Source organism: Oncorhynchus nerka, linkage group LG9b, assembly GCF_034236695.1.
Source record: "Oncorhynchus nerka isolate Pitt River linkage group LG9b, Oner_Uvic_2.0, whole genome shotgun sequence".
In the NCBI taxonomy this organism is placed as follows: domain Eukaryota; kingdom Metazoa; phylum Chordata; class Actinopteri; order Salmoniformes; family Salmonidae; genus Oncorhynchus; species Oncorhynchus nerka.
The window spans coordinates 25116217-25137232 of NC_088424.1; the positions used below are offsets into that span (position 1 = coordinate 25116217).

The window sequence follows — 21016 nt, forward strand, 5'->3', positions numbered from 1 at the left end:
GAGCCAAGGAAATGGTTAGGTATTTGAAGGGTCATCAAGTTATAGCAGAAATCTACCTCGCCAAGCAAAGTGAGAAGAATAAGAGCACCACATTGAAGCTGTCCAGCAACACCTGTTGGGGTGCTGTTGTCATCATGTTTGACAGTCTCCTGGAGGAGAAGGAGTCTCTCCAAGAAATGGCCATATCACATTCTGCCTATATGGACAGCCCCATCAAGAGGATCCTCCTGGATGATGTATTTTGGGAAAGTGTGGTAAGCAGCCTGAAACTTCTGAAACCTATAACAGTAGCCATTGCATGGATTGAGGGAGACGATGCCATCCTGTCTGATGTTCAGACTCTGTTTGAAGATGTAAGAGGAGAAATCCGTACTGCCCTGCCCACTTCACTGTTGCTCCAAGCAGAGGAAACTGCAGTTCTGATATACATAAAAAAGCATGAAGACTTCTGCATGAAGCCCATACACGCCGCAGCGTACATGTTGGACCCAAAGTTTGCTGGCAAGAGCATCCTGTCTGGTGCAGCGATCAGCAAGGCCTATGGTGTCATCACTACCATGTCTCGCCACCTTGGCCTGGATAAGGGCAAGGTTCTTGGCAGTCTGGCGAAGTACACTTCCAAGCAAGGGTTTTGGGATGGAGATGCAGTATGGCAGTCGTGCCATCATATCTCATCAGCGACCTGGTGGAAGGGAGGGTCTTTCCCGTTGACCAATACAAGGGTTGAAAAATAAGTGGCCGTTAAGAGCTTGACAACAAGCCATCCTCAACAAGGTTGGAAAGTGAGTGAAGGTGAGGCCTCAGTCTGATGATCAAGAGGTGGACATTGAGGAGGTCCAGGGATAAGACATGGAAGCCTGATAGTTTAGACACTAAAGCTTTGGTTGTCTTCCTATCATTTTACGGATATATGTTAAAGGTTTTTTGGGAGATGCGATGGATCATTCAATATTCCCTTTTGTTGTTCAGTGAAATCATCCCATGTTAAGAGTCAACTCTTTTAATTAAAGTTGAATTTGTAACTAAATTGTTTTTATTTCTATTGGAAGGATTTAATAATTTGCAATTGTCTACTTATAAGAGAAAAGGTTTATGTTTCTGTCTCCATACTGTAAATATATCCAATGCAAAAAAACATCTACATTTAAATGGTATTAATATTAATTTGCATATATTCCCGTTAATTCCCACGGAAAGTTTCCACCTCTGAATATTCCCCAAAATGTGGAGAGAGAAATGGATGCACAAATATAATACCCCGAAGACATGCTAACCTCTCATCTTATTGTAATGGTGAGAGGTTAGCATGTCTTGTGGGTATGATATTTGTGCGTGTACATTTTTCACTCATCATTATTCATGATTCATTCAGGACTATCCATAGTCATGGTAGCATCCACATTCATGTAGAAGTGTATAGAAACATCTCATTTTTATTTCCAATAAAAGTGATTCCAAAATGACACACTACATTATTTACCATTTAATTTCTATTGAGCACAAAATAATCTGAAACTCAACCAGAACAAACAGCAAATGCATCCAACAAGTTTGTAAAGTCAAAAGCTTGATGTAATCTATTGCGTGCTACTGTAGGAATATGGGACCAAATACTAAACTGTAATACACAGAAGTGAGTTTGTCCCAATTCTTTTGGTCCCCTAAAATTGTCGGACTATGTACAAAGGTGGTGTCATTTCTAAACAGTATACCCAATATGGATGAAAATACCCATCAAATTAAAGCTTACAGTCTGCACTTTAACCTCAGCCAGTGTATCATTTCAAAGGCCACTGTATATTAGAAGGATAGTTTAATTTTTTTTTTTGCTGTACATCTGTACTTTATCAAATAACGTATTCATACTTGCTTTTTAGCCAAGATCACAAACCAGTTGGGAGAATTGCATCTGAGTTAGCAGTGGTTAGCTGCTATGCAAGCAGGCCACAAACATTCATGTCAGTCATTGAATGTCCTTTAATAACTAAGGTTACACTCTGAGAGGAAACAAGTTGCTGTTCACATGATTTGCTAGTACCACCTCACTCCTCAAATATCATCGGCAACCTAATAATTGTCATCACTGTCCATACCTAGATCTACAGCATGATTAGGCCTAAGTCGGTGGTCTTGTCTCACTATGAAAGGTCTTGCGTTGGAATTATAAGTGACTTACAGTTGTGCTCTAATATATTGGCACCCTTTACACTGGAGTGCTCATGTTCTGTTTTCTCTTTCCAAACTGGTTCAATGGACATGTTTACCCTGTCATTACCTGCAACTTAAGACGAGAGAAATTGCACAATAAACGAGAATCACCTGCCTCCAACCAACCAAATTAATTTGAATTCTTCTGAATTATTAAGTCCAGAACATTTATTTGTATTTATTTTTAATTTGAGGTGAATTTCAGTTTTGATTGCTGTGCTGTTGTAAATCAATCAAATGCATGTGTGAACACCAAGTTTTTAATTTTAAATTATTTTAAAAGGAAGTAGTGAATCATTTTTAAAATGTTGAAGGGTGCCAACTGTATATTAAATATAGCATTGTTCTAAAACTTGATAGGCAATAGTATTAGGCAATGTACTGTAACTAGGCTACACAGGCAGCAGGTGAAGTGCCAATCAGTAAAAGTCATTGTGATTACAGATTACACACAGCAGGCTTAGTTAGACACACACACACACACAGCCTTGTCTCCTGCTGATTTCTTAAATGTCACCTCTCTCACTAATTACATTGAGCTCAGAGCTCCAGAGAGAACGACACACTGTGAACTGTACGTCATAAGAGATGGAGGGAACTGAAAGTAGACCGCTGTAGACAAAATCCAGGCTGATCAAACTTCTGTTCACCTCCCTCATCCCATATTTCTATTCTGCAGGCTTCAAAATTAAAACATAACATGGATAGAATCTAGCCAACTACATTCTTGGAAATAATAACCTTCCAGACTTTGAGAAATGAATGCAACTACTATGACATGTTATCTTGGAATACAAATCACATTTCTTAAGTACTTGCTTTTGCGTGACTCGCGCCTTTTAAAGTCTCCTGGTCATTTGCATGTAAAAGGATCCATGAGCACCAACATGAACTTCATAGGAGTATGTCGGCTGTCAAATGAAAAGCTAAGAGTATATGTGTTTGAGAAGTTGAGGCATAAATACATTTTTCAACCATTTTCCATCCTAAAAATTAGGAATAAGCAATGGCTTTGATTTCTGGTCAAAAATGTAGAAAATGGGCCTTAAAAATCATCTACCAGAAAGTCTTAGAAGGTATTAGAAATGCATCAAAAGAAAATGTTGACAAAGACCCATTTAAACTAATATCAACTCTTTTATATTTAGTTCTGAAGACATTTTTCTGACCCCTAAATTTAAGAAACATTGCCTTGTGCCTTGAAATTCCTTTACCAAAACCCCACATCTTTAAGATTATTTTGTATGTGTGTGGACACCCCTTCAAATTAGGGATTCGGCTATTTCAGCCACACTCGTTGCTGACAGGTGTATAAAATTGAGCACACAGCCATGCAATCTCCATAGACAAAGATTGGCAGCAGAATGGCCTTACTGAAGAGCTCAGTGACTTTCAATGTGGCACCGTCATAGGATGCTACCTTTCCAATAAGTCAGTTTGTCAAATTGCTGGCCTGCTGGAGCTGCCCCGGTCATTTTAAGTGCTGTTATTGTGAAGTAGAAATATCTAGAAACAACGCCTGACCCGCGAAGTGGTAGGTCACACAAGCTCACAGAACGGGACCGCTGAAGCGCAACAGCGCTTAAAAATCGCCTGTCCTCGGATGCAACATTCACTACAGAGTTCCAAACTGCCTCTGGATCAACGTCAGCACAATAACTGTTTGTCTGGAGCTTCAGGAAATGTGTTTCCATGGCCGAGCAGCCTCTCACACACAAGCCTAAGATCACCATGCGCAATGCCAAGCATCAGCTGGAGTGGTGTAAAACTCCCCTCTATTGCACTCTGGAGTGTGTACTGAATCAATGTACTTACTATGACTGTGATTTGGTTTTCCCAACTAGCTATCTTAAGATGAATGCACTAACTGTAAGTCGCTCTGGATAAGAGCCAAATGCCTGCTAAATGACTCAAATGGAATCACTTAATAATTCATAAACAAAAGTTTTACTTTACATTTACATTTAAGTCATTTAGCAGACGCTCTTATCCAGAGCGACTTACAAATTGGTGCTTTCACCTTATGACATCCAGTGGAACAGCCACTTTACAATAGTGCATCTAGGTCTTTTAAGGGGGGGAGAAGGATTACTTTATCCTATCCTAGGTATTCCTTAAAGAGGTGGGGTTTCAGGTGTCTCCGGAAGGTGGTGATTGACTCCGCTGTCCTGGCGTCGTGGGGGAGTTTGTTCCACCATTGGGGGCCAGAGCAGCGAACAGTTTTGACTGGGCTGAGCGGGAACTGTACTTCCTCAGTGGTAGGGAGGCGAGCAGGCCAGAGGTGGATGAACGCAGTGCCCTTGTTTGGGTGTAGGGCCTGATCAGAGCCTGGAGGTACTGAGGTGCCGTTCCCCTCACAGCTCCGTAGGCAAGCACCATGGTCTTGTAGCGGATGCGAGCTTCAACTGGAAGCCAGTGGAGAGAGCGGAGGAGCGGGGTGACGTGAGAGAACTTGGGAAGGTTGAACACCAGACGGGCTGCGGCGTTCTGGATGAGTTGTAGGGGTTTAATGGCACAGGCAGGGAGCCCAGCCAACAGCGAGTTGCAGTAATCCAGACGGGAGATGACAAGTGCCTGGATTAGGACCTGCGCCGCTTCCTGTGTGAGGCAGGGTCGTACTCTGCGGATGTTGTAGAGCATGAACCTACAGGAACGGGCCACCGCCTTGATGTTAGTTGAGAACGACAGGGTGTTGTCCAGGATCACGCCAAGGTTCTTAGCGCTCTGGGAGGAGGACACGATGGAGTTGTCAACCGTGATGGCGAGATCATGGAACGGGCAGTCCTTCCCGGGAGGAAGAGCAGCTCCGTCTTGCCGAGGTTCAGCTTGAGGTGGTGATCCGTCATCCACACTGATATGTCTGCCAGACATGCAGAGATGCGATTCGCCACCTGGTCATCAGAGGGGGGAAAGGAGAAGATTAATTGTGTGTCGTCTGCATAGCAATGATAGGAGAGACCATGTGAGTTATGACAGAGCCAAGTGACTTGGTGTATAGCGAGAATAGGAGAGGGCCTAGAACAGAGCCCTGGGGACACCAGTGGTGAGAGCGCGTGGTGAGGAGACAGATTCTCGCCACGCCACCTGGTAGGAGCGACCTGTCAGGTAGGACGCAATCCAAGCATGGGCCGCGCCGGAGATGCCCAACTCGGAGAGGGTGGAGAGGAGGATCTGATGGTTCACAGTATCGAAGGCAGCCGATAGGTCTAGAAGGATGAGAGCAGAGGAGAGAGAGTTAGCTTTAGCAGTGCGGAGTGCCTCCGTGATACAGAGAAGAGCAGTCTCAGTTGAATGACTAGTCTTGAAACCTGACTGATTTGGATCAAGAAGGTCATTCTGAGAGAGATAGCGGGAGAGCTGGCCAAGGACGGCACGTTCAAGAGTTTTGGAGAGAAAAGAAAGAAGGGATACTGGTCTGTAGTTGTTGACATCGGAGGGATCGAGTGTAGGTTTTTTCAGAAGGGGTGCAACTCTCGCTCTCTTGAAGACGGGAGGGACGTAGCCAGCGGTCAGGGATGAGTTGATGAGCGAGGTGAGGTAAGGGAGAAGGTCACCGGAAATGGTCTGGAGAAGAGAGGAGGGGATAGGGTCAAGCGGGCAGGTTGTTGGGCGGCCGGCCGTCACAAGACGCGAGATGTCATCTGGAGAGAGAGGGGAGAAAGAGGTCAGAGCACAGGGTAGGGCAGTGTGAGCAGACCCAGCGGTGTCGTTTGACTTAGCAAACGAGGATCGGATGTCGTCGACCTTCTTTTCAAAATGGTTGACGAAGTCATCTGCAGAGAGGGAGGAGGGGGAGGAGGATTCAGGAGGGAGGAGAAGGTGGCAAAGAGCTTCCTAGGGTTAGAGGCAGATGCTTGGAATTTAGAGTGGTAGAAAGTGGCTTTAGCAGCAGAGACAGAGGAGGAAAATGTAGAGAGGAGGGAGTGAAAGGATGCCAGGTCCGCAGGGAGGCGAGTTTTCCTCCATTTCCGCTCGGCTGCCCGGAGCCCTGTTCTGTGAGCTCGCAATGAGTCGTCGAGCCACGGAGCGGGAGGGGAGGACCGAGCCGGCCTGGAGGATAGGGGACATAGAGAGTCAAAGGATGCAGAAAGGGAGGAGAGGAGGGTTGAGGAGGCAGAATCAGGAGATAGGTTGGAGAAGGTTTGAGCAGAGGGAAGAGATGATAGGATGGAAGAGGAGAGAGTAGCGGGGAGAGAGAGAGCGAAGGTTGGGACGGCGCGATACCATCCGAGTAGGGGCAGTGTGGGAAGTGTTGGATGAGAGCGAGAGGGAAAAGGATACAAGGTAGTGGTCGGAGACTTGGAGGGGAGTTGCAATGAGGTTAGTGGAAGAACAGCATCTAGTAAAGATGAGGTCGAGCGTATTGCCTGCCTTGTGAGTAGGGGGAAGAAGGTGAGAGGGTGAGGTCAAAAGAGGAGAGGAGTGGAAAGAAGGAGGCAGAGAGGAATGAGTCAAAGGTAGACGTGGGGAGGTTAAAGTCGCCCAGAACTGTGAGAGGTGAGCCGTCCTCAGGAAAGGAGCTTATCAAGGCATCAAGCTCATTGATGAACTCTCCGAGGGAACCTGGAGGGCGATAAATGATAAGGATGTTAAGCTTGAAAGGGCTGGTAACTGTGACAGCATGGAATTCAAAGGAGGCGATAGACAGATGGGTAAGGGGAGAAAGAGAGAATGACCACTTGGGAGAGATGAGGATCCCGGTGCCACCACCCCGCTGACCAGAAGCTCTCGGGGTGTGCGAGAACACGTGGGCGGACGAAGAGAGAGCAGTAGGAGTAGCGGTGTTGTCTGTGGTGATCCATGTTTCCGTCAGTGCCAAGAAGTCGAGGGACTGGAGGGAGGCATAGGCTGAGATGAACTCTGCCTTGTTGGCCGCAGATCGGCAGTTCCAGAGGCTACCGGAGACCTGGAACTCCACGTGGGTCGTGCGCGCTGGGACCACCAGATTAGGCTGGCCGCGGCCACGCGGTGTGGAGCGTTTGTATGGTCTGTGCAGAGAGGAGAGAACAGGGATAGACAGACACATAGTTGACAGGCTAGAGAAGAGGCTACGCTAATGCAAAGGAGATTGGAATGACAAGTGGACTACACGTCTCGAATGTTCAGAAAGTTAAGCTTACGTAGCAAGAATCTAATTGACTAAAATGATTAAAATGATACAGTACTGCTGAGGTAGGCTAGCTGGCAGTGGCTGCGTTGTTGACATTGTAGGCTAGCTGGCAGTGGCTGCGTTGTTGACACTACACTAATCAAGTCGTTCCGTTGAGTGTAAAGTTTCTACAATGCTGCTATTCGGGGGCTAGCTGGCTAGCTAGCAGTGTTGATTACGTTACGTTGCGTTAAAAGAACGACAATAGCTGGCTAGCTAACCTAGAAAATCGCTCTAGACTACACAATTATCTTTGAAACAAAGACGGCTATGTAGCTAGCTATGTAGCTAGCTACGATCAAACAAATCACACCGTTGGGACTGTAATGAAATGAAATGAAAATGTGATACTACCTGTGGAGCGAAGCGGAATGCGACCGGAATGCGAAAGTTCTATTCAGTAGACGTTGGCTAGCTGTTGGCTAGCTAGGAGTGACTCCTACGTTAAGGACGACAGATAGCTGGCTAGCTAACCTCGGTAAATTAAGATAATCGCTCTAAGACTACACACTCTAAACTACACAATTATCTTGGATACGAAGACAGCAAAGACAACTATGTAGCTAGCTAACACTACACTAATCAAGTCGTTCAGTTGAGTGTGATAGTTACTACAGTGCTACGGTAGACGGTGAACGTTTGCTAGCTGGCTAGCTGCTGGGCAGATAGGAGGACGACAAAATATGATAATTACGCAATTATCTTTGATACAAAGACGGCTATGTAGCTAGCTAAGAAGAAATTGCTAAGATTAGACAAATCAAACCGTTGTACTATAATGAAATGTAATGAAATGTAATGAAAAGTTATACAACCTGCAGACCGAAGCGCGGATGCGACCGCTCGCTCCAACCCGGAAGTAAGTAAAGTAACCCCTTACTTGTTACTTCTGTGAACTTTCATTATCATGGGGGGCAGGAATGAAAAAATACAATATACTAAAATATAAAAAATGTCCCTTCACTGGAACTAAGGGCCCAAACCATGAAAAACAGACCCACACCATTATTCCTCCTCCACCAAACTTTACAGTTGGCACTATGCATTGGGGCGGCAGGGTAGCCTAGTGGTTAGAGCGTTGGGCTAGTAACCGGAAGGTTGCAAGTTCAAACCCCCGAGCTGACAAGGTACAAATCTGTCGTTCTGCCCCTGAACAGGCAGTTAACCCACTGTTCCTAGGCCGTCATTGAAAATAAGAATTTGTTCTTAACTGACTTGCCTGGTTAAATAAAGGGAAAATAAAATAAAAATCCGCTAAACCCAGATTAGTCCGTCGAACTGCCAGATGGTGAAGCATGATTCATCACTCCAGAGAATGTGTTTCCACTGCTCCAGAGTCCACTGGCGGCGAGCTTTTCACCACTACCAGCCTCAGATAAATTACAGCCCAAATAAATTATTCAGAGTTCAAGTAACAGACACATCTCAGCATCAACTGTTCAGAGGAGACTGTGTGAATCAGGCCTTCATGGTCAAATTGCTGAAAAGAAACCACTACTAAAGGACATCAATAATAAGAAGAAACTTGCTTGGGCCAAGAAACACGAGCAATGGACATTAGACCAGTGGGAATCTGTCCTTTGGTCTGATGAGTCCATATTTGAGATTTGTGGTCCCAACCTCTGTCTTTGTGAGATGCAGAGTAGGTGAACAAATCTCCACATGTGGTTCCCACCCACCGTGAAGCATGGAGGAGGTGGTGTAGGGGTGCTTTGCTGGTGACGCTGTCTGTGATTTTATTTAGAATTGTGAAGGAAAAGAGTGAAGGAAAAGCATTCCAGGTGAAGCTGTTTGAGAGAATGCCAAGAGTGTGCAAAGCTGTAAATCAAGGCAAAGGGTGGCTACTTTGAAGAATCTCAAATATATTTTGAATTGTTTTAGCACTTTTTGGTTACTACATGATTCCGTATGTGTAATTTAATAGTTTTGATGTCTCCAGTATTTTTTTTTGCAATGTAGAGCAGATATTTATGTTTTTGGAAAACAAGGACAAAAAGAAATCTGAGGGAGATTTTACCCGAAATTCTCTTACCAAGCTTTGCATCTGCACAGTTCTAGTAAATATGTTTTTGTAAATTGTTATAAGTAATCCTTGTTCAGAGTTCTTTGGTAATCTTTTGAAATCAATTTTTTTGGGGGGGTATACATTTTTAAGTGAAAAAAAATCTGATTCAGCGCAAAAAGCAACTCGGATATCCTCCAGCCATACCATCGGAGTTTGATTTAGTTTAACTCTAGCCCTCACCACACTTTACCTGTCCTAGCTGCCTTTTCTTAAGAGATGGATCTGTTTCAGCTGTGCTTTGCAAGCCAAACGTCCATCTTAGTCTATTGACATTTGACAAGGCTCTTTCCTCAACCATCTCTGTTTCTCCGTCTCTCTTCCAGGACCCACAGTCCACTGATGAGTTTCGGAGCCAGTTTTGTCAGCTTTCTGGTGAGTAGGGGTGGAGAGGACAGAGGAGGTCAACATCTCGTACTGATTTACTGTATCACCGCTATTCTCATTTGATACTTCTGCAATGCAGACCATTGGAGTTAGGAAACAGGAAGAGATATCCATGTATTACGGAGTCTGTTATTGTATGTTATTTATTGAATGCCAACGTGTTCAGTTGTTGGCTTTTGACAGTACATCTCTATCTCAAACATAGACCTAGTCAAAAAGCATCTACTTATTCAGCCAATCTGTACATCAGAAGGTCACACAGATAATAGCACACTAGGGATATCCTGATCAGTAGTCCTGCTGTGCATCTCCTGCTGCTGGACCACATACTGAATCATCAATGATTCACCAACCTGATATAATTGGCTCACTGGGCTAGAGAACTGACCGGGGAAAAAATGATTTTGTGCACATCTCTGAAAATATTTGGATGAAATATTACTCTGGGAAGTCCATGACTCATATAGTTGGTTGTCTAGCTGTGCTTTGTATTGTTTTATGTAGCTGCTGATAGGATCTGTTTCTATTCAAACAATATGACTGCTACAGGATGATATCATGACGAATGAGACACAAAGCAAAGCGGTCATATTACTCTCAGAGAAAGGCCCTGACTGACTGGTACTGTGATTGTGGCTGTGTGTGTAGAATGCCATGATGACGTTTGAGGAGGAGAAGATGCAGATGGCCTTTGATGACCTCCGAGCCACTGAGAGACTGTGTGAGAGCGACAACACTGGGGTCATAGAGACCATCAAAAAAAAGATCAGGAGGAGTGTGGGTGAAGTGCAATACACACACATACACACCTAATGAACCTCCAAGGAGCTCATACCTATTGACTGCATAGCACCTCACGCAGCCCCTCTAAATTCACACGAGAGGGTTGTCAGATTGTTCGTTCGTAAACTGAGTGTTTCACTCTGAGTGTTCAGAGGCCGAGGAGTAGGGTTGATCTGAGTGTTCTGACCTCACAACGGCAGTCAAGCACCCAAGCTAGCGTGCTAACTATTTCCAGGAATGTGTGTGTGTGTGTGTGTGTGTGTGTTAAAAAAATATATATATATATGCGCCCACACACACAGTTGAAGTCAGAAGTTTACATACACCTTAGCCAAATACATTTAATCTCGGTTTTTCACAATTCCTGATATTTAATCCTTGTAAAATTCCCTGTCTCAGGTCAGTTAGGACCACCACTTTATTTTTAGAATGTGAAATGTCAGAATAATAGAGAGAATGATTTATTTCAGCTTTTATTTCTTTCATCACATTCCCAGTGGGTCAGAAGTTTACATATACTCAATTAGTATTTGGTAGCATTGCCTTCAAAATCGTTGAAAGTGGGTCAAATGTTTCGGCTAGCCTTCCACAAGCTTCCCACAGTAAGTTGGATGAATTTTGTCCCATTCCTCCTGACAGAGCTGGTGTAACTTGAGTCAGGTTTGTAGGCCTCCTCGCTCGCACATGCTTTTTCAGTTCTGCCCACAAATGTTTTATGGGATTGAGGTCAGGGCTCTGTGATGGCCAGTCCAATACCTTGACTTAAGCCATTTTGCCACAACTTTGGAAGTATGCTTGGGTTCATTGTCCATTTGGAAGACCTATTGGCGACCAAGCTTTAACTTCCTGACTGATGTTTTGAGATGTTGCTTCCTTCCTCATGAAGCCATCTATTTTGTGAAGTGCACCAGTCCCTCCTGCAGCAGAGCACCCCCACAAGATGATGCTGCCACCCTGTGCTTCACGGTTGGGATGGTGTTCATCGGCTTGCAAGCCTCCCCCTTTTTCCTCCAAACATAACGATGTTCATTATGGCCAAACAGTTCAATTTTTGTTTCATCTGACCAGAGGACATTTCTCCAAAAAGTACGATCTTTGTCCCCATGTGCAGTTGCAAACCATAGTCTTGCTTTTTTATGGAGGTTTTGAGGCAGTGGCTTCTTCCTTGCTGTTGATATAGGACTCGTTTTAATGTGGATATAGATATTTTTGTGTTTCCTCCAGCATCTTCACATTGTCCTTTGCTGCTGTTCTGGGATTTATTTTCACTTTTTGCATCAAAGTACGTTCATCTCTAGGAGACAGAACGTGTCTCCTTCCTGAGCGGTATGACCGCTGCGTGGTCCCATGGTGTTTATACTTGCGTACTATTGTTTGTACAGATGACCGTGGTACCTTCAGGCATTTGGAAATTGCTCCCAAGGATGAACCATTGCGTCATTTTCTGGAATTTTCCAAGCTGTTTAAAGGCACAGTCAACTTAGACTATGTAAACTTCTGACCCACTGGAATTGTGATACAGTGAATTATAAGTGAAATAACCTCTGTAAACAATTGTTGGAAAAATTACTTGTGTCATGCAAAAAGTAATGTCCTACCCGACTTGCCAAAACTATAGTTTGTTAACAAGACATTTGTAGAGTGGTTAAAAAACTTCCGACTTCAACTGTATATAACATTGACAATGTTTACTGACATGCGTATTTGGCCTTGCTCTAAAACTTGGATGTTGACATCTATAGATGTCACTGTGCTCAATGTCTGTTTTGCCTTCCTCCAGGACTCCCAGAGGTCAGGGGTGGCAATAGTAGACCGTCTCCAGAGACAGATCATTGTGGCAGACTGCCAGGTGTACCTCGCTGTCCTCTCTTTCATCAAACAGGAACTCTCATGTGAGACCTCATCACTTCTACCTTGACCTACATGTAGGCTTATAGCTGACTGATGAACCATGTATTTGACTGATTGGCTGCACTGTGTTGTTTCAATATCCGCTCTTGCATACTGATTTATAATGCATGTCCAATAAGTTGTATTCTATAATGCACATTGGTATGTAGACCATGTCTCTCAGGACTCAAATGTCCTGGTTTATGTGTGTTACTTCTCATGGACGCCCTCTCCCAAACCCACCCAGCATACATCAGAGGAGGCTGGATCCTCCGCAAAGCCTGGAAGATGTACAACAAGTGTTATAGCGACATCAGCCAGCTGCAGGATTGCAGCAAGAGGAGGTCCTCCGACCAGCAAGGGTCTCCCTCTCCATCCACTGAACAGGCCAACCGCAACTACGCCACGCCCCCAACCCAGATGACCAATGGGGTGAGCCCGGAGGCCCTGGAGAGGCTCAAGGGCTCGGTCAGTTTTGGCTACGGCCTGTTCCACCTGTGCATCTCCATGGTACCGCCACACCTGCTGAAGATCGTCAACCTTCTGGGTTTCCCTGGCGACCGCCACCAGGGGCTGTCCGCCCTTACGTATGCCAGTGAAAGTAAGGACATGAAGGCCCCCCTAGCTACGTGAGTAGGAGTACCACTACTGACAACAGGGACATTGGGTGTCAAAATGCATTTTTTTTGTGTCTTGGTTTATTTAGACTTTTTCTGACTGTGGTGACTGTTTGATTCTGCCGACACATCCACAGCAGACGCCAGAACACACATTCTGCCTCCCAAATGGCATCCTATTCCCTATATAGTACACTACTTTTTTTGACATCAATAGTGTAGTATGCAGGGAATTGGGTGCCATTTGGAAGGCAACTACAGCCTTTAACAGGCCTGAAACCCATTAGTCAGGCCAAGATGAAGGGCGGCAGGTAGCCTACTGGTTAAGAGCTTTGGGCCAGTAACTGAAAAGTTGCTGCTTCAAATCTCTGAGTTGACTAGGTGAAACATCTGTCTGTGCCCTTGAGCAAGGCACTGAACCGTAATTTGCTCTGGATAAGAGCGTCTGCAAAATTACTCAAATGTAAACTGCTGTAATAATCGAGAGGAGCCCCTGGTTAAACTGATGCCTCCTGGGTAAGTGGGGGCTGTTTTTCTTTTTGTTCTGTGTGCTTTGTCTCTGTTGTTGTATCTCTTAATATGGGTGAAAATTGTGAAATTTCAATAAAAATACTGTTACAAAAAAAACTGATGCCTCCCATCAATGCCTTGGCAGAAAACAAAGATTATTTTAGGAGGGGCTCCCAATTGGCGCATTGGTCTAAGGCACTGCATCTCAGTGCTAGAGGCGTCACTACAGACCCTGGTTCGATTCTAGGCTGTATCACAACCAGCCGTGATTGGGAGTCCCATAGGGCGGCGCACAATTGGCCCAGCGTCGTCTGGGTTTGGCCGGGGTAGGCCGTCATTGTAAATAAGAATTTGTTCTTATCTGACTTGCCTAGTTAAATCAAATTTAAATAATTGAATACACATGTTCAACATTTTAAGATAAGATTAACTTTATCTTGCTTGAAGGAAAATTTGTCTTGGACATTCAAGTGCTGTTGCTTTCACATCTAAGCTGCATGTCACGGTTGATTCTGCAGATTTTTGACTGTTATCTGCCGACTTATCTGCTGAGTTTGGTAGCAAGCTTTTCAACTTGAAATCAGTCGTATGTTTACCGACAGATGTGATATGTCTTTGTTTCTTGACTGACCCTCTGAATGCTGATATTCACCAGTAAAACTCTCATGAACACCTTTACATGCACACCAATATCCAATTATTATGTTGGATACTCAAGTATTCTGTTTTTGAGTTGGAGCATATAAATATCATATCCCATTTACAATAACCCAAAAAGCTTTATAGCGGTTATGAGAAACCCAGATAAGATGGCTGGGATATCCTGATCTTAGACGGGATACGTTTGTGTGTTTTCATCTGATTGTCAAACAAATCCCTTCAAAAAGTAGGCTTCCTGCGCAGTTCAATAATTCCATAATCATTTATTTGCTGATACGCCGTATTGGACGCGTACTGGACCGTACAGACTACTGGCTACATTCACCCCTAATTTAGACAACATTCTACTTATAGTTCGAGCTGACATGCAGCTTCTCTTGTCATAACTTGTTACCTGAGAAGACTAAATAAAGTAGTGCTCACCAGAATTTCTAGCATTTGATAGAAAGAATGAATGCATTAGTACTTTACCATGTTAACTAGATTACTATGTTTATTTTCGGGTTTGGGTAGAACATGCAGTAACTCCAACACAGTAGAAAGATTGGTCCTGTGCAAAATGTCCAAATGTCATCAGCTTGACCGCTTTTAAGGAAATGAAAAGCTGAGAAAACTATTAAACATTTCTGATAAGACTGCGTAAATGCGTAAGACACATTTCAGTTGAAGGCATTCAGTTGTTCAACTAGGAATCGTCCTTTCCTTTTCCCAATAACGAGGATTTCTGTCCCCCTGTGGCAGGTTGGCCCTCTTGTGGTACTATACGGTAGTGCAACCCTTTTTTGCCCTGGACGGCTCAGACACACAGGCCGGCCTGATGGAGGCTAAGGCTATCCTCCAGAGGAAGGAGCCTGTATACCCTAACTCCTCCCTCTTCTTGTTCTTCAAGGGCAGGGTGCAGCGCCTGGAGGTAATGACCTGGGTTATGTTCAGTAGAGGGAAAACATTTAAAAATGAGTTAAACGAGGTACAACCTGAATGCCTCTTAAGTTATTTTTGTGCTATAGTGTACCCTGCCAAGAAATGAGTATAAATAACAACACAAGGTAACCTGTGTCTAGGACTGTGGCTGTAGTGTGTTGGTCTTCTTCCCCCTCTCTCCTCTCCACTTCCAGTGCCAGATCAACAGTGCCTTGATGTCCTTCCAAAATGCCTTGGAGCTGGCTACAGACCAGAGGGAGATCCAGCATGTGTGTTTGTATGAAATAGGTACACACTTTTATCCCTCTTCACTTCAACATCATCTCTAACTAATGCTCTCCATTGCCTTGTTGTTTCTGAGTGACAGTCCATTCTCTCTGCTCTTCTCAGGGTGGTGCAGTATGATCGAGCTGAGGTACAGTGACGCCTACAGGGCCTTTCAGCGTCTGGCAACTGAGTCACGCTGGTCCCAGTGCTACTACGCCTACCTAACTGGAGGTGAGAGGGCAAAGGTTAGAGGTTACTCAATTGGTGTTGAGGTTAGAACATCCTCTTGTTTTCATTCTTTTCAAAGGTAAAATAAGTACTGGGAATGCTAATTCAGCTGAATGAAAAGCTTCTGAGCCTAATAGCGATAATGGCATACATTCCCTGATAACGGTAATATGTTGGCGTTGAGGTACCCTGTAGATTCTAACCCCTGGGCCTTGTCTCTGTGGTCCACTATAGTGTCCCAGGGAGCATCAGGAGATCTGGAGGGGGCTGCCACTGTCTTCAAGGATGTGCATACGCTTCTGAAACGGAAGAACAATCAGATAGAACAGTTCTCTATGAAGAGGGTGAATGTGGGACTGGCAACAGCACATTTCTATAGATCTATACTACTGCTGAAAAGTTTGGGGTCACTTAGAAATGTCCTTGTTTTTTAAAGAAAAGCCCATTTTTTTTGTCCATTTTAAAAGAACATCATTGATTAGAAATACAGTGTAGAAATTGTTAATGTTGTAAATGACTGCTGTAGCTGGAAACAGCAGATTAATTTCTCACATGGAACAGCCTTCATTTCTCAGAACAAGAATAGACCGACGAGTTTCAGAAGAAAGTTATTTGTTTCTGGCCATTTTGAGCCTGCAATCAAACCCACAAATGCTGATGCTCCAGATACTCAACTAGTCTAAAGAAGGCCAGTTGTATTGCTTCTTTAATCCGCACAACAGTTTTCAGATGGGATAACATAATTGCAAAAGGGTTTTCTAATGATCAATTTTAAAATGATAAACTTGGATTAGCTAACACAACATGCCAATGGAACACAGGAGGGATGGTTTATGATAATGGGCCTCTGTGCATAAAGAATCAGCCGTTTCCAGCTACAATAGTCATTTACAACATTAACAATGTCTACACTGTATTTCTGGTCAATTTTATGTTATTTTAATGGACAAAAAAGTGCTTTTTCTTTCAAAAACAAGGACATTTCTAAGTGACCCCAAACTTTTGAACGGTGGTGTATGTGAATTATTACTTCTAATGAGAATGAATCTTTTCATTGTTGTACAGTTTCAAGGTGATCTGAAGTCATTGTATGGAGGAAAATTGGCTGTTGATTATGTGGTCGGCAGAATTTTGCTTCTTGACTGAGATGGTAGTGTGTGTGCAGGCGGAGAGGCTAAGGAAACACTCCCCATCCAGAGAGCTGTGTGTCCTGGCTGTGATCGAGGTACTTTACCTGTGGAAGGCTCTGCCGAACTGCTGCACCTCTAAGCTACAGATCATGAGCCAAGGTACACAGTGTGAGAACATACATCGACAAACTACACATGATCAAACTCTCAGTCCCAACTACCATGTTTGCAACACAAATCAATTATAGACTACTCTCTTTTGGTTGTGAAGGACCGCACACACACAGAACAATTTGTGTGAGTCGTTGTTGTGGTGCCATAAAAGTGCATTCCTGTGAATGTGGAAGGAAACTCTGTGGGTTGTCTGTCTCCTTAGTTCTGCAGGAACTAGATGACGTCTCAATTGCTGGCCTGAAAAACCTGCTTCTTGGTGACATACACAGATGTCTCGGCAACATAAAAGACGCCATTGAGGTTCTGTCTCACCACCCCATTGATATGTATTGAAAACAAAGTACACACATCATATGTATCTGCAAATATTAGTGTAATGAGAATAGTGAATGTTTACTACTCTTCATTATCTTTCATTGAACATTGCAGTGCTTCCATCTGGCTGCTGGAGATGAGGTGGGTCGTCAGAACAACTCCTATGTGCAGCCCTACTCCTGCTACGAGTTGGGCTGTGTTTTACTGGACAGCCCTGAGGTGAGCTCAGTGTATACAGTGTGTTGCTATATTGTATTGTGCAATGTGTCAACCCGGAGGAGAGAAAGTATATGTTAAATACAGTAGTTGATTGAGTATATCTGATTGTGGTTTTCTTCTCTGCTCAGTCTGAAGCGAAGGGCAGAGCTCTGATGCTTCAGGCCAAGGTACAGTAGAACTTTCTTCCACCTATAGTGTATTTTTGGAACTTGTAGTTGTCAGTTATAGTATCTGGAATGATGTGGGACTGGCATTCATGATATGCATTTGAAATGATTTACGTAGCCGCCGTGAGTAAGACCGTTAAACAGGTCAGCATACACAAGGCTGCGGGGCCAGACGGATTACCAGGATGTGTGCTCCGGGCATGTGCTGACCAACTGGCAGGTGTCTTCACTGACATGCTCAACATGTCCCTGTCTGAGTCTGTAATACCAACATGTTTCAAGCAGAGCACCATAGTCCCTGTGCCCAATAACACAAAGGCAACCTGCCTAAATGACTACAGACCCATAGCACTCACGTCCATAGCCATGAAGTGCTTTGAAAGTAATGGCTCACATCAACACCATTATCCCAGAAACCCTAGACCCACTCCAATTTGCATACTGTCCAAACAGATCCACAGATGATGCAATCTCTATTGCACTCCACACTGCCCTTTCCCATCTGGACAAAAGGAACACTTATGTGAGAATGCTATTCATTGACTACAGCTCAGCGTTCAACACCATAGTACCCTCAAAGCTCATCACTAAGCTAAGTCTCCTGGGACTAAACACCTCCCTCTGCAACTGGATCCTGGACTTTCTGATGGGCAGCCCCCAGGTGGTGAGGGTAAGTAGCAACACATCTGCCACGCTGATCCTCAACACTGGAGCTCCACATGGGTGCGTGCTCAGTCCCCTCCTGTACTCCCTGTTCACCCATGACTGCATGGCCAGGCACGACTCCAACACCATTAAGTTTGCAGACGACACAACAGTGATCACAGACAACGACGAGACAGCCTATAGGGAGGAGGTCAGAGACCTGGCCGTGTGGTGCCAGAATAACAACCTATCCCTCAACGTAGCCAAGACTAAGGAGATGATTGTGGACTACAGGAAAAGGAGGACCAAGCACTCCCCCATTCTCATCGACGGGGCTGTAGTGGAGCAGGTCAAAAGGTTCTACAGCTGCAACATCGAGAGCATCCTGACTGGTTGCATCAGTGCCTGGTACGGCAATTCCTCGGCCTCTGACCGCAAGGTACTACAGAGGGTAGTGCGTATGGCCCAGTACATCACTGAGGCTAAGCTGCCTGCCATCCAGGACCTCTACACCAGGCGGTGTCAGAGAAAGGCCCTAAAAATTGTCAAGGACCCCAGCCACTGACTGTTCTCTCTACTACCGCATGGCAAGCGGTACCGGAGTGCCAAGTCTAGGACAAAAAGGCTTCTCAACAGTTTTTACCCCCAAGCCGTAAGACTCCTGAACAGGTAATCAAATGGCTACCGGGACTATTTGCATTGTGTGGCCCCCCCCCCCAAACCCTCTTTTTACGCTGCTGCTACTCTCTATCATATTAGCATAGTCACTTTAACTATACACTCATGTACATACTACCTCAATTGGGCCGACCAACCAGTGCTCCCACACATTGGCTAACCGGGCTATTTGCATTCTGTCCCACCACCCGCCAAACCCCTTTTACGCTACTGCTGCTCTCTGGTCATCATATATGCATAGTCACTTTAACCATATCTACATGTACATACTACCTCAATCAGCCTGACTAACCAGTGTCTGTATGTAGCCTCGCTACTGTATAAAGCCTCGCTACTGTATATAGCCTGTCTTTTTACTGTAGTTTTCTTTTTTACTTACCTATTGTTCACCTAATACCTTTTTTCCACTATTGGTTAGAGCCTGTAAGTAAGCATTTCACTGTAAGGTGAACCTATTGTATTCGGCGCACGGGACAAATAAACTTTGATTTGGGATATTTCCTTACCAGTATGTGCCCTTTTGAGGATGTTCTATGTGATGTAGTAATCTGTGTTTTGTTTCTACAGGATGACTTTGCTGGCTATGACTTTGAGAACAGGCTCCATGTACGCATCCACTCAGCTCTGGCTTCCATGAGGAAGGAGGTGGCCCCACCTTGACTACTGCCCCATTCCTCCACCATACATCCACCCTAGCTCTGCGTTGAGGGTAGAAGGATCTGGAAACAACTCCAGAAGCCATCTTGATCTTCACTGTGATGGTTCACTGCAATGTGTTTGTTTCAGTTGACTTGTGTTTGTATAATGAATGTGCCATCAAGTTTGTAATGCGTAGTTTACAGTAAATCTCCTGGAGGGATAGTGCAGACTACTGGAGTGTAATTGTGTGTTTCAACCAGATCAAATATGTACAGTAGTTGCTGCTGGGAGGCAAATGTAACTCTTTTTACCAAGGAAAAATATATTGGGGAAAATCTGTCAGTGAGACAACAGGTAGTCTAATGGTTAAGAGTGTTAGGCCAGTAACTGAAAGGTTGCTGGTTCAAATCCCTGAGCCGACTAGGTGAAACATCTGTCGACATGTGAATAGTACAATAATATCTTTCTCCCATAAGATATGAAAGGGTTCTGATTGAAAACTGTGTATGCCACTTCATTATAAAGCAGTGAACTTGTGCCATAGAAACCCTACTGTCTAGGTTTCTGCCAGATGACCTCAAAGTCCTGTTGCTCTTACAGTAGTAAACTATCTGAATGCACAATCCCTATGCTACTACTCATCACCTGGCCATTGTCACTGTAAATTGACCTTAGGTTATAGACATTGTGAATCCATTAAAGATGGTAATATAAGCAGATTTCCTCAAACATGTTACAACGTTGTTACTTAAAAAAAAAAAAATGTTTTTACTGGTTTTAATAACAAGTCTATTGACATTGAAAGGGAAAACCCCTATTCATATCACTGTAAATATACTTTAATACTATAAATATGGTACTAGCTAAATTACATTGTCATTTTGGCACTCACTTATGTGTATAACATCTACACTCTGCTGTACTTGTATTTGCTGGAGACTGGTTTTCCTTTGTTGCTGTGTTTTTTTGTTATGTTTAAGATCATGTGTTAAAACAATACATCTCTTAAATCTATGGCCATTTTATTTCCATGATGTGTTTTAAGATGCATGTAGTCTAATTATTTATTTATTTGTTAGGGACAGTACATCTCAATTAACATTTCTGTAAATGGCAGATTTGGCCAGTTGGCTAGTTTTCATCTGTAGCTTAGTTCTTTGGCAGTTAGTGATTTTTTTTTTTGTATATATTTTTTCATCACTAACAGGCTTTAAAAGAATTGAAGCAATACATTTGAATTAGTTATGAAATAATGATTGACTGTGGTGTTCAGGCAGACCTTCAGGTGCTTTACCGTTGAAAGTTAAATCAACCCTTGCCAAAAGTGATAGAACTGTCCATATTATTTGATATAGAAATGGGTTACC

At 43.9% G+C, this 21016-nt stretch overlaps 1 protein-coding gene across 1 annotated transcript in view; it reads left to right on the plus strand.

Annotated features, from left to right (window-relative positions):
* The window catches only part of LOC115114500 (tetratricopeptide repeat protein 39C-like), a 35695-nt gene extending 15036 nt beyond the window's left edge, over positions 1–20659 (plus strand). The window contains exons 2-14 of the mRNA XM_029642779.2: positions 9746–9794; positions 10455–10583; positions 12370–12481; positions 12727–13108; positions 15008–15176; positions 15382–15475; positions 15578–15685; positions 15917–16026; positions 16848–16971; positions 17189–17286; positions 17416–17520; positions 17649–17687; positions 19578–20659. Of these exons, the coding sequence (XP_029498639.1) occupies positions 9746–9794; positions 10455–10583; positions 12370–12481; positions 12727–13108; positions 15008–15176; positions 15382–15475; positions 15578–15685; positions 15917–16026; positions 16848–16971; positions 17189–17286; positions 17416–17520; positions 17649–17687; positions 19578–19670 (1612 nt within the window). The 3' untranslated portion in view covers positions 19671–20659. The remainder of the gene's footprint in view (positions 1–9745; positions 9795–10454; positions 10584–12369; positions 12482–12726; positions 13109–15007; positions 15177–15381; positions 15476–15577; positions 15686–15916; positions 16027–16847; positions 16972–17188; positions 17287–17415; positions 17521–17648; positions 17688–19577) is intronic.
* Positions 20660–21016: the final 357 nt, after the last annotated feature.